Source organism: Pelophylax lessonae (genome assembly GCF_965119305.1).
Source record: "Pelophylax lessonae genome assembly, chromosome: 7".
Lineage (NCBI taxonomy): Eukaryota > Metazoa > Chordata > Amphibia > Anura > Ranidae > Pelophylax > Pelophylax lessonae.
Window position 1 is genome coordinate 293,751,117 of NC_138774.1, and position 18,866 is coordinate 293,769,982.

The window sequence follows — 18,866 nt, forward strand, 5'->3', positions numbered from 1 at the left end:
CCCCTCAGTCAATACCCTCCTACTTCCTGCAACCATATCTCAGTTTTAGTGGAATAGCAGTAGAGTATACAACCAAACCCCAAAAGAGGGGCGGGGGCGGCGACTGTCGGAGGACTCAGAGAAAGGAATTTTACAGGTAAGATTTTACAAAAATTCCGTTTTCTCTTACGTCCTCCGACAGTCGCCGCCTCTTCATATTCGTCACAATGGGGACGTCCCAAAGCAGTGCATACATGAGGGGTGGGAAACGCATCCGCGCCGAAAAGGCAACGCAGTCTCCGCATCAAAGAAAGGAACCTTACCAAAGGAAGGAAACCAGCTGGACTACAGGAAAAACAAGTGCTCAACAGGAGCAACAACCCAGGAAAAGACAAAAACCCAGGGGATACAAAAAACTATCCCAACAGCCAGGAGTCCCCAACAAGGGACCCTATGGAACAGCCGCACTAAGAACCTTGCGGCCAAAGGAAGCGTCCGCCGATGCCTGAACATCTACTTTGTAGAATTTTGTGAAAGTGTGCACGGTCGACCAGGTCGCCGCCTTACACACCTGGGCTACAGAAGCCCCATGACGACAGGCCCAAGACGTACTCAAAGATCTAGTAGAGTGCGCCTTCACAGGCACAGGGGGAACCTTCCCCTGCAAGGCATAGGCCTGTTCAATGGTCTGCCTGATCCATTTGGCGATGGTAGAGGCCGAAGCCGCCATGCCCTTCCGAGGACCCTCTGGAAGAACAAACAAGGAGTCAGTCTTACGAAAAGACTCAGTCGATTTAAGGTAAACCCTTATCGCCCGAACAACATCCAGAGAGTGCAATCTCACCTCCTTTGGATGTTTAGGCTTCGCGCACAGCGAAGGCAAGACAATATCCTCATTAAGATGGAATTCCGAAACTCGTTTCGGAAGAAAAGAAGGATTAGGTCGCAAGACCACCTTATCCAAATGAATAACCAGGTACGGAGACTTGCAGGACAAAGCCGCCAGTTCCGACACTCTGCGAGCCGAAGTGATCGCAACCAAAAAGGCGACCTTTTTGGACAACATAGACAACGAGATCTCCCTGATCTGTTCAAAAGGAGCACGTTGTAACACAGATAGAACGAGATTCAAGTCCCAAGGGGGCAAAGGATCCCTCCTAGGAGGAACCAGATGCCGCACACCCTGAATAAAGGTGCCAACCAAAGAGTTGGAAGCCACGGGACGTTGAAACAGAACGGCCAGCGCAGACACCTGACCCTTTATCGTAGCCAGCGCCAAACGCTGAGCAACACCCGTCTGAAGAAAAGACAGCACACGGGAAACCGAGTACGTGCGGGGTGAAAACCCCCTGGACTCACACCAGGCAAAATAGGCCTTCCAAGTACGGTAATAAACCTTCCCCGAGGAAGACTTCCTCGCGTTGATCAAGGTATGAACGACCTCCGGAGAGAGACCCTTCTCCTTCAGGACCTCTGTCTCAACAGCCAGGCCGTCAAAGCCAGCGACTGTAAAGCAGGATGGTAAATCGGTCCCTGAGACAGTAGATCGTCTCGAAGAGGTAGACGCCAAGGGGCGTCGACCGCCAGATTCACGAGGTCTGCGTACCAGGACCGGCGAGGCCAGTCCGGTGCCACAAGAATCACCGTGTTGCGTTCCGAGAGTAACCTGCGAAGGAACCTGGACAGCAACTGAATCGGTGGGAACGCGTACATCAGCCTGTACTGATGCCACGGGGCCACTAACGCGTCTGAGGCGTCTGCCCGAGGGTCGCGCGTCCTTGCCACGAACCTTCTCACCTTGTTGTTGAGACGAGACGCGAACAGGTCCACATCTGGAAGACCCCACTTCGCGCACAACATCTGGAAGACAGCCGGGTGAAGAGACCATTCCCCCTGATCCAGGGTCTGGCGACTCAGATAGTCCGCCTGCCAGTTCTCCACCCCCGGAATGTGAACTGCCGTTATCGCCGGGACATGAGTCTCGGCCCAAGACAGAATGTCGGCCACTTCTCGAGCCGCCCGGGCACTCCTGGTGCCCCCTTGGTGGTTGATGTAGGCCACCGCCGTGGCATTGTCCGTCTGCACCCGAACCGGGCAGCCCTGCAGCCGGTCCGTCCAGCGATGAAGACCGAGATTTATCGCACGTAATTCCAGAATGTTGATCGGAAGGGAAGACTCCCCCTCCGACCAAGTTCCCTGGGCAGACAGAACGCCCAGAACACCACCCCAGCCCGACAGGCTGGCATCCGTGGTGATCACCGTCCACGAGATAGGACGAAACGACTTGCCCCCGGACACCATCGGGGACTGGAGCCACCACAGAAGGTCTCTTCTGGTGCGATGACTCAACGAGATCTGAAGATCCAGAGATTGAGGTCGCCCGTCCCACTTGGACAGGATCTCTGCTTGGAGACCCCGCGTGTGAAACTGGGCGAAGGGAATCGCCTCGAAGGCCGAGACCATCAATCCCAGACATCTCATGCACGTCCTTAAAGACGAGTGAGGAACGTCCCTGAGGGACCTGACTTCCTCCTGAAGAGTTCCGAGTTTGTCTTCCGGCAGGAAGACCTTCGCTTGAACCGAGTCCAGAAGCATTCCCAGGTAGGGAAGACGAACCGACGGACTCAGCGTCGACTTTGGAAAATTTATCGTCCAACCAAACTCCTGCAGAGTTTGCATCGTGACAGACAGGTCCTCCTCCAGACCCTGGCTGGTCGCAGACCGAACCAGGATGTCGTCTAGATACCCCAGGACAGAAATGCCCTGGGCCCTCAACAATGCCAGAACCGGTGCAAGCACCTTGGTGAAGACCCGCGGAGCCGAGGCGAGACCAAAAGGTAACGCCACGAACTGGTAGTGATCCTCCGCAATGGCGAATCGAAGGTACTTCTGGTGACCTTCGAAAATGGGGATGTGAAGGTAGGCATCCTTCAAATCGATGGAGGCCATGAATTCCCCCGGAACCAGGGCAGCCACCACCGACCGCAGGGATTCCATGCGGAACTTGCGAACCCGCACCGAGCGGTTCAGAGCTTTCAAGTCCAGAATTGGACGAACCTTGCCCTCCTTCCTGGGCACGGTGAACAGATTGGAATAAAACCCCCGAAATCTGTCCCGATGAGGCACCGGAACCACCACTCCCTGAGCCCTCAGGTCCCGCACCGCCAGGTGCAGGTCCCGCAAACGCTCTGGAGACAGTTGAAGATTTGAGGGAAAAAATCTGCTCTCCGGCCGAGAGAGAAACTCGATCTTGTAACCAGATCGAACGATTTCCTGAACCCATCGGTCCCGCACACGGGTCAACCAGGGCTGAAGAAAACCGAGCAAGCGTCCCCCCACCCCAAAACTGGGTGAGGGCGCCCCTTCAGGCCGCACTGTTATGGGCTGCAGATCCGGATTGGCCGGACTTCTGTTTACCAGACCAGGGCTTCTTCTGAGAGCCTTGACCTTTGAACGGCTTGCCCTTGTAGTGCGGCCGAAAGGCACGAAAGGACCCCTGAGGGGGCCGAAAATTAGCATGCTTCTTCCCAGAAGCCCCCTTAGCTTTTGGGAAATGGGGCAAGAGAGTGCTCTTACCCCCGGTGATCCCCTTAATCAACACATCCAGGGACTCCCCAAAAAGGCGAGACCCATCATAAGGCAGATTGGCTAAGGTCTTACGTGAAGATTGGTCCACCGACCAACATTTCAACCAAACCAGGCGGCGAGACAACACCGCCACGCTGTGCACACGTGCAGCCAACGGAATCAGGTCCAGGTCCGCATCACACAGGTACATGACACCCTGGTGGATCTGATCCACCATATCCAGGGTCGCCGGCGAGGCCGAGTCGGCCACTAGGACGCGCCTAAGCATCTGCGTCCAACTTGCGATCGCCTGGGCCGCCATGAGAGAAGCAAACAGAGCCTTAAGCATAGAACCCGTAACAGAATAAGTATGACGGGTAAGAGACTCCAGTCTCCTATCCGTGGCGTCACGGAACACCGGGGAATCCTCTGCAGGAATAGCAGTGGCTTTGTTTAAAACCGCAATCGCGTGATCCACTGGGGGTGGCACACACCACCTCTCATCAGTGGAAGGTGAAAAGGGATAACGCAGCTTGAATTTACTAGGTACCGCAAAAGGTTTGCGTAGATTGCGCCATTGTTCCTTAACAGCGCGCTGAAAATCATCATTGCAGGGAAAAACCTGCGGCGTCCTGCGTTTTCTCTGCGTCCCATAAGCCGCCAATGCAGCGGGGGGACACACTTCATCCTGCAAACGCAGCGTTTGCTTTATGGAAGCAATCAACTCATCCATGATTGCAAGCTCTTCAGGCGAGCCAGGAGGAGAATTATCAACCCCCTCAACCTTAGCCTCCACCTCAGACCCTATTAGATCAAGAGAGGAGCGGGACCCCGATAAGGAGGCCCCTGCCAGAACAGCCCCATCACCTTCACCCTCAGAATCAGAGGACAGAGCAACTCTGGGCCGTTTAGTAGATTGAGCAGCCACCAGCATCTGCACCTGAGCAGCAAGGCCAGCCACAATAGTGGCTAAATCCCCCCCTGGGGGGGAAACAGCGGTCCCCTGGCTTTCCACCAAGGCTGTAGGAAATTTTCCCTCCTGAGAGTCCATTGCCCCTGTAATGCCAGACAACAAAGGGTTAACTGCCCCTTTTAAGCAAGCGCGGCAAGCGCAGCCCACCGCACCACACTCAGCACAATGAGACCCCCACAGGGAATATGCAAACTGAACACAGGCAATGGATAGCAAGAACAGAAGGGTAAAACCTGAGGAGACCCTCGCCGCTGCTGCTGCCTCGATCGGTGTTCCTGGAAAGAGGAAGTGATGCTGCCAGGGCGCTCTATGTAAGCCTATGGAGGCTACAAGAAAATGGCCGCCATGCATGTAAAACATGCGGCCGAAGCGGGAGTAGGCAAAATGGCGTCGTTTGGCGCCGAAACCGCCGCTCCACAGTGCAGTAAAACACACATTACATTCCAGTATCAGAATACATGTCAGATCGCCGCAGCGATCGCTGTATTGTGCCCAAACATGCCAAAAAACATGCCCCACAGCACACAGCTCCTCACACTGCCCAGCCTGACACACACAGTGCCATATAGCTCCCCCCCCCCCCCCTTGCAGCCCACAGCATGCAGCCGAGAGATAGGGAGACAAGCAGTGTGAATAGAGGCAGGTTACACAGTCCCAGACTGACACCCCCCCAGACAGACAGGTCCCCACATAAATACACTTACCTCACATGGCGTGGGGAACCCGCACAGGCGAACAAGCCGCTGCACATGAGGCAGGGAGAGTCGCATTCAAGACGCACAGAATGGGGGTTAAGAAACCGCACAGCGTCCAGTGAGGTAGCCACCTCACCAATCATCCCTGCATCGAACAGGGATGGGTCGTTCACTGTGCCAGGAGCGTTACCTGGCTGAACGCTCGATGGCAGGCTGGGAAGCCACTGACCCACGACCTGCGACCAGGGGGATCAGCCCGAGACCCAGTCCGCATGATCCTCTTCATCCGAAGAACTAACTAACGCTGACAAAAAGAACAGCTAAGTAAAGGTAGAGAGAAAACTCAAACAAAAAATCAAAAAGAAGAAAGAGTCTGGGACAAAAAGTCCCAGCACAGAGAGAGCCAGCCACTCCTGACAAGCTAGACATTAAAACTGAGATATGGTTGCAGGAAGTAGGAGGGTATAGACTGAGGGGACCACCCCTTGAGGGTGGGATATGTTAAAAGCTTTATTGTTAACATATTCTGTTGCCTAGCTACTCCTTCGGAGCAAAGTCTAATACCCCATATGTGACGAATATGAAGAGGCGGCGACTGTCGGAGGACGTAAGAGAAATACTGCATTATGGGCACTAGATGGTGCGGTCTATCAGGAAAATACTGTATTATGGCCACTAGATGGAGCTGTCAATCAGGAAATACTGCATTATGGCCACTAGATGGAGCTGTCAATCAGGAAAATACTGTATTATGGACACTAGATGGCGCGGTCTATCAAGAAAATACTGTATTATGGCCACTAGATGGCGCTGTCTATCAGGAAAATACTGCATTATGGCCACTAGATGGCGCTGTCTATCAGGAAAATACTGCATTATGGCCACTAGATGGCGCTGTCAATTAGGAAAATACTGCATTATGGCCACTAGATGGCGCTGTCCATCAGGAAAATACTGCATTATGGCCACTAGATGGAGCTGTCAATCAGGAAAATACTGCATTATGGCCACTAGATGGAGCTGTCAATCAGGAAAATACTGTATTATGGCCACTAGATGGCGCTGTCAATCAGGAAATACTGCATTATGGCCACTAGATGGAGCTGAGGATCATAGTAAATAATTTTGACATTTCGCTGCGCCTAGTGGCCAAAATTTTCCAGAACAACATTTTTTATTTGTATTTTAACGAATGAGTAACATTTGACCTTTAGACAAAATGGAAGTAGATGTAAACCCAATCAGTAAAATCTCCAAGAAGCTTTATAACATGTATGGCCACTAGATGGCGCTGTCAATCAGGAAAATACTGCATTATGGCCACTAGATGGCGCTGTCAGTCAGAAAAATACTGCATTATGGCCACTAGATGGCGCTGTCAGTCAGAAAAATACTGCATTATGGCCACTAGATGGCGCTGTCAGTCAGAAAAATACTGCATTACGGCCACTAGATGGCGCTGTTAGTCAGGAAAATACTGCATTATGGCCACTAGATGGCGCTGTCAGGAAAATACTGCATTATGGCCACTAGATGGCGCTGCCAATGAGGAAAATACTGCATACTGCATTATGGCCACTAGATGGCGCTGTCAATCAGGAAAATACTGCATACTGCATTATGGCCACTAGATGGCGCTGTCAACCAGGAAAATGCTGCATTATGGCCACTAGATGGCGCTGTCAGTCAGGAAAATACTGCATTATGGCCACTAGATCGAGCTGTCTATCAGGAAAATACTGCATTATGGCCACTAGATGGCGCTGTCTATGAGGAAAATACTGCATTATGGCCACTAGATGGCGCTGTCAATCAGGAAAATACTGCATTATGGCCACTAGATGGCGCTGTCAACCAGGAAAATACTGCATTATGGCCACTAGATGGCGCTGTCAATCAGGAAAATACTGCATTATGGCCACTAGATGGCGCGGTCAGTCAAGAAAATACTGCATAATGGCCACTAGATGGCGCTATCAGGAAAATACTGCATTATGGCCACTAGATGGCGCTGCCAATGAGGAAAATACTGCATTATGGCCACTAGATGGAGCTGTCTATCAGGAAAATACTGCATTATGGCCACTAGATGGCGCTGTCTTTGAGGAAAATACTGCATTATGGCCACTAGATGGCGCTGTCAACCAGGAAAATACTGCATTTTGGACACTAGATGGCGTTGTCAATCAGGAAAATACTGTATTATGGCCATTAGATGAAGCTGTCAATAAGGAAAATACTGCATTATGGCCACTAGATGGCGCTGTCAGTCAGGAAAATACTGCATTATGGCCACTAGATGGCGCTATCAGAAAAAAAACTGCATTATGGCCACTAGATGGCGCTGCCAATGAGGAAAATACTGCATTATGGCCACTAGATGGAGCTGTCTATCAGGAAAATACTGCATTATGGCCACTAGATGGTGCTGTCTATCAGGAAAATACTGAATTATGGCCACTAGATGGCGCTGTCTATGAGGAAAATACTGCATTATGGCCACTAGATGGCGCTGTCTATCAGGAAAATACTGCATTATGGCCACTAGATGGCCTGTTAATCAGGAAAATACAGCATTATGGCCACTAGATGGCGCTGTTAATCAGGAAAATACAGCATTATGGCCACTAGATGGCGCTGTTAATCAGGAAAATACTGCATTATGGCCACTAGATGGAGCTGTCAATCAGGAAAATACTGCATTATGGCCACTAGATGGAGCTGTCAATCAGGAAAATACTGTATTATGGCCACTAGATGGCGCTGTCAATCAGGAAATACTGCATTATGGCCACTAGATGGAGCTGAGGATCATAGTAAATAATTTTGACATTTCGCTGCGCCTAGTGGCCAAAATTTTCCAGAACAACATTTTTTATTTGTATTTTAACGAATGAGTAACATTTGACCTTTAGACAAAATGGAAGTAGATGTAAACCCAATCAGTAAAATCTCCAAGAAGCTTTATAACATGTATGGCCACTAGATGGCGCTGTCAATCAGGAAAATACTGCATTATGGCCACTAGATGGCGCTGTCAGTCAGAAAAATACTGCATTATGGCCACTAGATGGCGCTGTCAGTCAGAAAAATACTGCATTATGGCCACTAGATGGCGCTGTCAGTCAGAAAAATACTGCATTACGGCCACTAGATGGCGCTGTTAGTCAGGAAAATACTGCATTATGGCCACTAGATGGCGCTGTCAGGAAAATACTGCATTATGGCCACTAGATGGCGCTGCCAATGAGGAAAATACTGCATACTGCATTATGGCCACTAGATGGCGCTGTCAATCAGGAAAATACTGCATACTGCATTATGGCCACTAGATGGCGCTGTCAACCAGGAAAATGCTGCATTATGGCCACTAGATGGCGCTGTCAGTCAGGAAAATACTGCATTATGGCCACTAGATCGAGCTGTCTATCAGGAAAATACTGCATTATGGCCACTAGATGGCGCTGTCTATGAGGAAAATACTGCATTATGGCCACTAGATGGCGCTGTCAATCAGGAAAATACTGCATTATGGCCACTAGATGGCGCTGTCAACCAGGAAAATACTGCATTATGGCCACTAGATGGCGCTGTCAATCAGGAAAATACTGCATTATGGCCACTAGATGGCGCGGTCAGTCAAGAAAATACTGCATAATGGCCACTAGATGGCGCTATCAGGAAAATACTGCATTATGGCCACTAGATGGCGCTGCCAATGAGGAAAATACTGCATTATGGCCACTAGATGGAGCTGTCTATCAGGAAAATACTGCATTATGGCCACTAGATGGCGCTGTCTTTGAGGAAAATACTGCATTATGGCCACTAGATGGCGCTGTCAACCAGGAAAATACTGCATTTTGGACACTAGATGGCGTTGTCAATCAGGAAAATACTGTATTATGGCCATTAGATGAAGCTGTCAATAAGGAAAATACTGCATTATGGCCACTAGATGGCGCTGTCAGTCAGGAAAATACTGCATTATGGCCACTAGATGGCGCTATCAGAAAAAAAACTGCATTATGGCCACTAGATGGCGCTGCCAATGAGGAAAATACTGCATTATGGCCACTAGATGGAGCTGTCTATCAGGAAAATACTGCATTATGGCCACTAGATGGTGCTGTCTATCAGGAAAATACTGAATTATGGCCACTAGATGGCGCTGTCTATGAGGAAAATACTGCATTATGGCCACTAGATGGCGCTGTCTATCAGGAAAATACTGCATTATGGCCACTAGATGGCGCTGTTAATCAGGAAAATACAGCATTATGGCCACTAGATGGCGCTGTTAATCAGGAAAATACAGCATTATGGCCACTAGATGGCGCTGTTAATCAGGAAAATACTGCATTATGGCCACTAGATGGCGCTGTCTATCAGGAAAATACTGCATTATGGACAATTTTTGCACAGAACGAACTTACTGGACTAATAGATATGCAAAATTTCTATAAATTAGTGTTAAGTTCCTGGTACGGGGGGGGGGGGGATTTTGTATGCCCTGAGACAGGAATTTGCCTAAAATAATAATGCCGGCATCACCAAACACACCCCAATAAGATGAGCACTGCAAATCCCTTCACCCCCAGTGGTCGGCTACTCACCGATCCGGCTATTCCAGCCCCGTCACCACCGCGGATCAGACATATTATGCAGAGGATGATGAAGAGACCCCCGCCAAGAGCGGCACGCATGAAATCCTAAACCCAAAAAGAAGGAAAACTTGTGATTCCAAAGTAGAACAATACAGAATATTACCGAACATCAACCTGATGGCGAATGTTCTGCCCCGAAGGGCAAAAACCAATATGGAAAATAAATAATAAATGGAATAAAAATAATATGGCGGCTGCCATTGCAGAATTAAAATTACATAAATATTGCTGCGCCAAGTGAAAATTAATAAAAATTGTGCATATTCAAAATAAAGAATATTAAACTTATTAAAAGCAAATCAATGCAGATAATAGGTGCAATAAAGTGCAAAAAAGTCCCAATTATCAGTGATCAGGTGAATATAAAACTCAAGAATCAGTGAATAAATAACTAAAAATCAATTCAGACAGATCTGAATCTTCATCGGTGTTCTGTAATTAAAGCCATTGCAGAATTGTTGCATGCTCCGGGTTAATGGCTCCCCCCAGTAGTGAAGCCAGGATTGGGATGAACCTTCAACCTTAGCCACTTAAGAACCCCAAACCCCACCTTGGTCATGTTTTAGAACCCCAAACATATATTTTATATATATATATACACACACATACACACACACACACACACATACTGTATATATACACACACACACACTTTTTAGCAGAGACCCTAGAGAATAAAATAGAGGTTGTTCCAATTTTTTTAGGTCACGTAGTTTTTGCAATGCAATTTTTTGAGAAAAAAGACACTTTAATGAAAAATAAAAAAATATATATATATCCCAATTTTTTTGTATTCTATAAAAGATGATGTTACGCCGAGTAAATAGTAGGGGTTGACTGATCATCGGCAAGGCCGATATATCGAGGGCCGATATGCACTTTCCCCCGAAGGTTACCGATATTGCCAATATTGTCGTGACGTCTTGGCATATGTTGCGCCATGCGCCTCCGCGCACTGGGACAGCTTCTGCCTTCTTAGGCCGCCTCCCCCAGTCTCGTCTGGAGTCCGGGAGTCTCGGGACAGTGAGTGTACAGAGCAAACAGTGTGTTTAACACAACCGCCAGATACATACACCCACCCACAGCTGCCCAGTGCCAACCAGCCACCTACCACAGGGTGCCAGCCAGCCACCTACACACCCACAGGCCTGTACCAGCCAGCCACAGGCCCTGATTGTACCAGCCAGCCACCCACCACACAGGTTGCCAACCAGCCACCCACCACAGGGTGCCAGCCAGCCACCCACCACAGGGTGCAAGCCACACACCCACAGGTCTGTACCAGCCAGCCACAGGCCCTGATTGTACCAGCCAGCCACCCACCACACAGGTTTCCAACCAGCCAGCCACCAAAGGGTGCCAGCCAGCCACCCACCACAGGGTGCCAGCCAGCCACCCATCACAGGGTGCAAGCCACACACCCACAGGCCTGTACCAGCCAGACAGACACAGGCCCTGGGCCTGTACCAGTCAGCCACCCACCACACAGGTTGCCAACCAGCCACCCTAAGGGTGCCAACCAGCCACCCACACACCGACAGGCCTGTAACAGCCAGGCACAGGCCCTGCCCGTACCAGCCAGCCACCCACATGCCCTGCCTGTACCAGCCAGCCACCCACCACAGGGTGCCAGCCAGCCACCCACAGGCCTGTACCGGCCAGCCAGACACAGGCCCTGGGCCTGTACCAGTCGGCCATCCACCACACAGGGTGCAAACCAGCCACCCACAACCCCTGTGCCAGTCAGCCACCCACCACAGGGTGCCAAGCCAGCCACCCAAGCAAGCACAGATTTGTGTCGAAAATTGTGTTTATTTTGCAAAACTTTAAATGTTCAAAATATCGGCCCACATCGGCCAATACCGATATGCAATGGCCAAAATATCGGTATCGGCAACGAAAAACCGATATATATCCATCCCTAGTAAATAGATACCCAACATGTGACGCTTTAACACACCTGCCCCCCCCCCCCCCCATTCACACCTGAGACCTCGTAACACTAACGAGTCACATGACACCGGGGAGGGAAAATGGCTAATTGGGCCCAATTTTGGACATTGTCACTTAGGGGTGTACTCACTTTTGTTGCCAGCGGTTTAGACATTAATGGCTGTGTGTTGAGTTATTTTGAGGGGACAGCAAATTTACACTGTTATACAAGCTGTACACTCACTACTTTACATTGTAGCAAAGTCTCATTTCTTCAGTGTTGTCACATGAAAAGATAGAATAAAATATTTACAGAAATGGGAGGGGTGTACTTACTTTTGTGAAATACTGTGTGTGTATGTATATATATATATATACATACATACATACATACATACATACATACATACATACACGCACACACACTATATTGTCAAAAGTATTGGGACGCCTTTACACACACATGAAATTTAATGGCTTGGCTGTCTGTGGCCCTAACCTGGAACAAGCAAGCAGCAAGTTTAGTCAGAACTCCCGATCTGCCTACTTGTTCCGGCTCAGTAACTGAAACATTGCTGAATCTTCCGGAGGAGCAGCCAGACAGCTAGCATTTTCCCCCCAACAGAGATCCCAGCAATGGCGGCTTTTGTATTTTTTTTCCCAGCACAGGTTCCCTTTAAATCGAATGCCGCTCTTTTCAGTCTCTTATCTCTGTTTGGTTTGCAGACTTTCTTCACGCCGGTTGCCATAGTAACGGTTTCCAGGAGATCGCACTTTTCAGAGAAATGACGGGGCGTTAAATATTTATATATTCTCAGTCACCGAAACCCAACGCTGGAGGACATGGCAAAACCGATCACATGAAATGATCTGTTAGTGCATACGGCAACCAAAAACAGCGGGGGTGGGCATAGACAGAGTACATATGGGGGGGGGGGGAGAGGATTTACTGCTGGGAAACACAGATACATTGATTGCCCTGGGAGGCTCAGATCTCACCAACCTGGCTGGGCACAGCTGGTGACAATGGGGCGGTGAAGGGGCATAATGAGACAATGGAAGTGCTTGGAATGGAAAATTCCATATTTGCCCACTAGATGGCGATAAAAGAATCATAGAAATTATCCTAAAATACTTATCACCATCTAGTGGGCAAGTGCACAGCTGGTGACAATGGGGCGGTGCAGGGGAATAATAGGACCCTGGAAGAGCTCGTCATCAGAGTAACACCATCGCAGTCACTGTTTCAGCCTGAGTTTAAAAAGGGAATATTTATTTTACAGCATGTGGATACCCAAAGTGGATCTTCACTCTGCTAATTGACTCAAAGGATTTTCTTTATAAAATAATTTGCATATAAAATCTACCAGTAAAAAGGTGCATGTCCATTTGTGCTATATGAACAGGTGAAAAACGAATGTTCTTAGGCTATTTTCTGTTGTTCAAATGTTTTTCATTGATTTATAAAATGGAAAATTCCACATTTGCCCACTAGATGGCGCTAAAAATCAGAACTTATCCTAAAATACTTTGTCACCAGCTGGGCACTTGGCCACTAGATGGTGCTATGGGGTGGTGCAGGGGAATAATAAGACCCTGGAAGTGCTCATCATCAGAGCAACGCCATCGCAGTCACTGTTTCAGCCTGAGTTTAAAGGGAATATTTATTTTACTGCATGTGGATACCCAAAGTGGAACTTCACTCTGCTAATGTGCATTTATAAAATAATTTGCATAGCAAATCTCCAAATGAAAGTCTGTGTACATTCGTTCTATGCAAATTGGCCAAAAAAAAAAAAAAAAAAAGAATGTTATGAGGCTATTTCATGTGCTGGTAAAATGTTTTTCATCGATTTAACATGGAAAATTTCAAATTTGCCCACTAGATGGCGCTTATAATCACAGGAGTTATCCAATATTTCTTTTACTACACTCAGATGCTTAAAGTGGAACTCCACTCTGCAAATTGACCTAAAGGAGTGTATTTATAAAATGATTTGGGGACATCCATGTATATCCGTTTTTATACAAACTGGGCAAAAAAAAAAAAAAAGAATATTATGAGGTTATTTCCTGTGCTGGTCAAATGTTTTTTTTAATTTAAAACATAAAATTCCACATTTGTCCACTAGATGGGACTAATAATCACAGGAGTTATCCAATGACACATAGCACCACCTACTGGCCAAATGCACAGCTAAGCATCGCTAATGATGATGGGGCAGTGAAGGGGAACAATGAGACATTGGAAGCGTTCGTCATCAATCAGGGTAACGCCATCACGACCAATAATGTTCGAAGTGAATATTTCTTTTACTGCACACGGATGCATAAAGTGGAACTTCACTCTGCAAATTGACTTAGAGTGCACTTATAAAAGAATTTGCATAGCGAATCTCCGAAGAAAGGCACAAACATTCGTAAAAAGAATGTTATTAGGCCATTTCCTGTGCCGATTGAATATTTTTTCTTTGTGTCAAAACTGAAAAAATTCTACATTTGCCCACTAGATGGCGCTGAGGAGAATCACAGGAGTTATCCTATGACACGTAGCACCATCTAGTGGCCAAATACAGAGCTAGTGACAATAGGGACAGGGAATAATGAGACACTGCTATTGCTCATCATTAATCAGAGTATCGCAATAAAGAATGTTCCAGCCTGGGATGGAAGGGAATATTACTTTTACTGCACATGGATGTGCAAACTTCACTTTGCAAATTGACTTAAAGGAGTATTTATAAAATTATTTGGGACATTCATTCGATACGAATAACAACAAAAAGACAAAAAAAAAAAAAAAAACCCCACGAATGTTATTAAGAGTGTATTTATAAAAGAACTTGCATAGCAAATCTCCAAATTAAAGTCCACATACATTCGTTCTATGCAAATTGGGGAAAAAAAAAAAAAGAATGTTATGAGGGTATTTTCTGTGCTGGTCAAATGTTTTTAATTGATTTAAAAAACAGAAAATTCAACATTTGCCCACTAGATGGCGCTAATAATCACAGGAGTTATTCAATGATACGTAGCACCACCTACTGGCCAAATGCACAGCTAGGCATAGCTAATGATGATAGGGCAGTAAAGGGGAATAATGAGACATTGGAAGTGCTTTAAAATTCCACATTTGCCCACTAGATGGCGTTGAAGAGAATCACAGGAGTTATCCTATGACACATAACGCCATCTAGTGGCCAAATACAGAGCTAGTGACAATGGGGGACAGGTGACGGGAATAATGAGACATTGGAAGTGATTGAAAATTCTACACTTGCCCACTAGATGGCGATGAGGAGGATCACAGGAGTTATCCTATGACACATAACGCCATCTAGTGGCCAAATACAGAGCTAGTGACAATGGGGGACAGGTGACGGGGAATAATGAGACATTGGAAGTGATTGAAAATTCTACACTTGCCCACTAGATGGCGATGAGGAGGATCACAGGAGTTATCCTATGACACATAACGCCATCTAGTGGCCAAATACAGAGCTAGTGACAATGGGGACAGGCGACGGGGAATAATGAGACATTGGAAGCGCTTTAAAATTCCACATTTGCCCACTAGATGGCGTTGAAGAGAATCACAGAAATTATCCTATGACACATAACGCCATCTAGTGGCCAAATACAGAGCTAGTGACAATGGGGGACAGGTGACGGGGAATAATGAGACATTGGAAGCGCTTTAAAATTCCACACTTGCCCACTAGATGGCGTTGAAGAGAATCACAGGAGTTATCCTATGACACGTAGCGCCATCTAGTGGCCAAATACAGAGCTAGTGACAATGGGGACAGGCGAAGGGGAATAATGAGACATTGGAAGTGATTGAAAATTCTACACTTGCCCACTAGATGGCGATGAGGAGGATCACAGGAGTTATCCTATGACACGTAGCACCATCTAGTGGCCAAATGCAGAGATAGCGACAATGGGGACAAGCGATAGCGAATAATGAGACACTGGTAGTGCTCGTCATTAATCAGAGTATCGCCATCACAATCAATCATATCCCAGCCCTGAGATCGAAGGGAATATTTATTTTACTGCACACGGATGCTTAAAGTGGAACTTCACTCTGCAAATTGACTTAAGAGTGCATTTATAAAAGTGAAATGAAAGTCTGTGTACATTCGTTCTATAAGACTGGGAAAAAAATAAAATAAAATGAATGTTATGAGGCTATTTTCCTGTGCTGGTCAAATGTTTTTCATTAATTTAAAAACAGAAAATTCAACATTTGCCCACTAGATGGCGCTGAGAATCACAGGAGTTATCTAATGACATGTAGCACCATCTACTGGCCAAATGCAGAGCTGGGGGCAGTGAAGGGGAATATTGAGAGATTGGAAATGGTTATCATTAATCAGAATGACGCCATCCAATCAATGGACATGGAGTGTATTTATAAAATAATTTTGGACATGCATTCTATACCAATAGGGCAAAAAAACAAAAAAAAAAAAACAAAAAAAAAAAAAAAAAAACGAATGTCATTAGGCTAGTTCCTGTGCTGCTCGAATGTCTTTCATTGCTTTAAAACATTTGCTCACTAGATGGCGCTGAGAACCATAGGAACTATTTTCCATACTGGCCAAACGCACAACCAATGAGAATGGAGCAATGAAGGGGAATAAAGGGACACTGGGAGTGCTGGTCATTAATCAGAGTAACGCCACCGCAATCATGTTTCCAGCCTGAGATCGAAGGTAAGATTTATTTCACTGCACACGGATACCTAGAGTGGAACTCTGCTCTACAAATTTAAATAAAGTTGTGCAAAAAAAAAAAAATAGAACAAAAATTCTTCTAAAGAAAATGCATATACATTCGTTCCATAGGAATCAGACATAGAATCAAACAAATTAAACAAATGTCATTGGGCTATTTCTTGCATTGGTTGAATGTTGTTAAAGAGGTTGTAAACCCATTAAAATTAATTAATGTTTTTTTCACCCTGAAAGAGAAACCCATGATGAGCTAGTATGCCTAGCCTAGTTACCTATAGGTAAGCCTTATCATAGGCTCACCTATAGGAACAACTTGCAGAGGAGGGTTTACTTCCTCTTTCATGGATTTCAAACTATAAATACCATTTCTGCCCACTAGGTGGTGCTAGGGAGCATAAGAATTATCCTATCATACTTCACACCATCTAGTGGCCAAATGCAGTATTTTTTTTTAAATCAATGAAAGACATTGTTTTTTTTTTTGGGGGGGGGGGGAGGGGGGTCTATTGCTTGTTTTGTTTTTTCTTTGGGGGGTATATTTTTTCTTTTTTTTTTGGGGGGGTATTTCTGATTAATTTTTCTATTGCGAGGGTCTATTTTTTGTGTTTTTTTTTTGGGGGGGGGTCTATTTCTTTTTTTTATTGGGGGTCTATTTCTTCTCTCTTTATGGGGGGTCTATTTCTTGTTTCTTTATGGGGGATCTATTTCCTTTTTTTTTTTCTCTTTGGGGGGTCCATTTCTTTTTTTGGGGCAGGGAGGGGGGTCTATTTCGTGTTTTTTTTTGGGGGGGGGGGTCTTTTTTGTTGTTTTTACTTTGCCTTTTTCCGTCAACCCCCGACCCAATAAAAAAAAAAAAAAAAAAGGATTTCAGGGACGGCCTACTTTAAGTTTTTCCATGTCATGAAGGCACATCCGATGTTTTACCTGCACTGCCCTCTGCTGGTGATATCAGGTATTACATGGTGAACATACAAGCACCGCTGTATATGAATGGAGGGGCTTTGGTGTTTTGAATGCATAAAGAGCCCCTGTTGGGCAGGGGAGAGGAGGGGAGGAGGAGGGGGAGGAGGAGGTGGGGGGAGGGGAAGGGTGAGGGGAAAGGGGAGGGGAAAGGGGGGAGGGGAAAGGGAAGGGGGAGGGGAGGAAATGTCACCTTTTTAGCATAAGTGTTACCAGCACAACGCACAGCTTCCTATTGGAGGAAATTAACCCCTTAAAGCGGATTTCCGGGCACAAAAAAACATCACTGAAATCTATTGCTCAATAGCCACACGGGATAGAAATCCACATTGTGTGCACCAAATGCCTTTTCAAAACTAGATATTACCTTCTAAAAGTAGCCGTGACATCACCACTGTGCTGTCCATAGCTTGAGCAGAGCTGTAGGAGGGGCACAGAAAGCTCCACCCACTACAGAAACTACAGGAGGGGGCGGAGAAAAGACCATTCACTGCACAAGGAGAGAAATTACAGCTGTGGGAGGGGCCCAGAAGGCCACACCCCCAACAGAAAACCACAGGAGGCAGTGACAAGACCAGTCCACCTGCACAAGGAAAGCGTGCAGAGCTGTGGGAGGGGCCCAGCAGGCTCCACCTGCTATAGAAAACTACAGAAGGGGCGGAGACCAGACCGGTCATCCTGTGCAAAGAGCAGAGCTGTGGGAGGAGCTCAGCAGGCTCCACCCACTAAAGAAAACAACAGGAGAGGCGAAGACTAAACTAGCCCTCCTTGCACAAGAAGAGAAAAGCTGTGGGAGGGGCCCACCTGGCTCCACCCACTGCAAAAAACTACAGAAGGGGCAGAGACAGAACCAGCAAACCTGGACAAGGAGAGAAAAGCTGTGGGAGGGGCCAATCAGGCCACACCCACTACAGAAAACTACAGGAGGCGCGGGACTAAATCAGCCCCCCTTGCACAATTAGGCAAAAGCTGTGGGAGGGGCCCAGCAGGCTTCACCCACTGCAGAAAACTCCAGGTGGGGGGCAGAGACAGGACCAGTCCCCCTGCACAAGGAGAGAGAGCAGAGCCGTGGGGGGGGGGGGGGGCAGCAGGGTCCACCCACTAAAGAAAACTCCAGGAGGGGGCGGAGACAAGACCAGTCTCCCTGCACAAGGAAAGAGATCAGCAGTAAGTGGTCTTTATTCCCCGAGTTCCCCTTTATCCCGGGTCCCGTCCCCGCTCTGTACTTATAACTCAGTTCAGGATTTGAATGTCGCCTCGCTCTAGCGAAGGTTTCCAGCATCTGCCAAGCCGCACCCCGAAGGCCGCCGTTCCCTGATACAAAGGAAGTGCAATCTACACGCAGACCACA

At 47.3% G+C, this 18,866-nt stretch overlaps 2 protein-coding genes across 2 annotated transcripts in view; one reads left to right on the plus strand and one right to left on the minus strand.

Annotated features, from left to right (window-relative positions):
- WDR45 (WD repeat domain 45) overlaps positions 1-18,866 on the plus strand; it is a 443,369-nt gene that overhangs the window by 325,539 nt on the left and 98,964 nt on the right. The gene's annotated exons all lie outside the window — the stretch shown is intronic.
- Positions 1-18,866, minus strand: part of LOC309559910 (proteolipid protein 2-like) — a 67,154-nt gene that overhangs the window by 10,220 nt on the left and 38,068 nt on the right. The window contains exon 3 of the mRNA XM_082263361.1: positions 9,831-9,926. Within this exon, the coding sequence (XP_082119487.1) occupies positions 9,831-9,926 (96 nt within the window). The remainder of the gene's footprint in view (positions 1-9,830; positions 9,927-18,866) is intronic.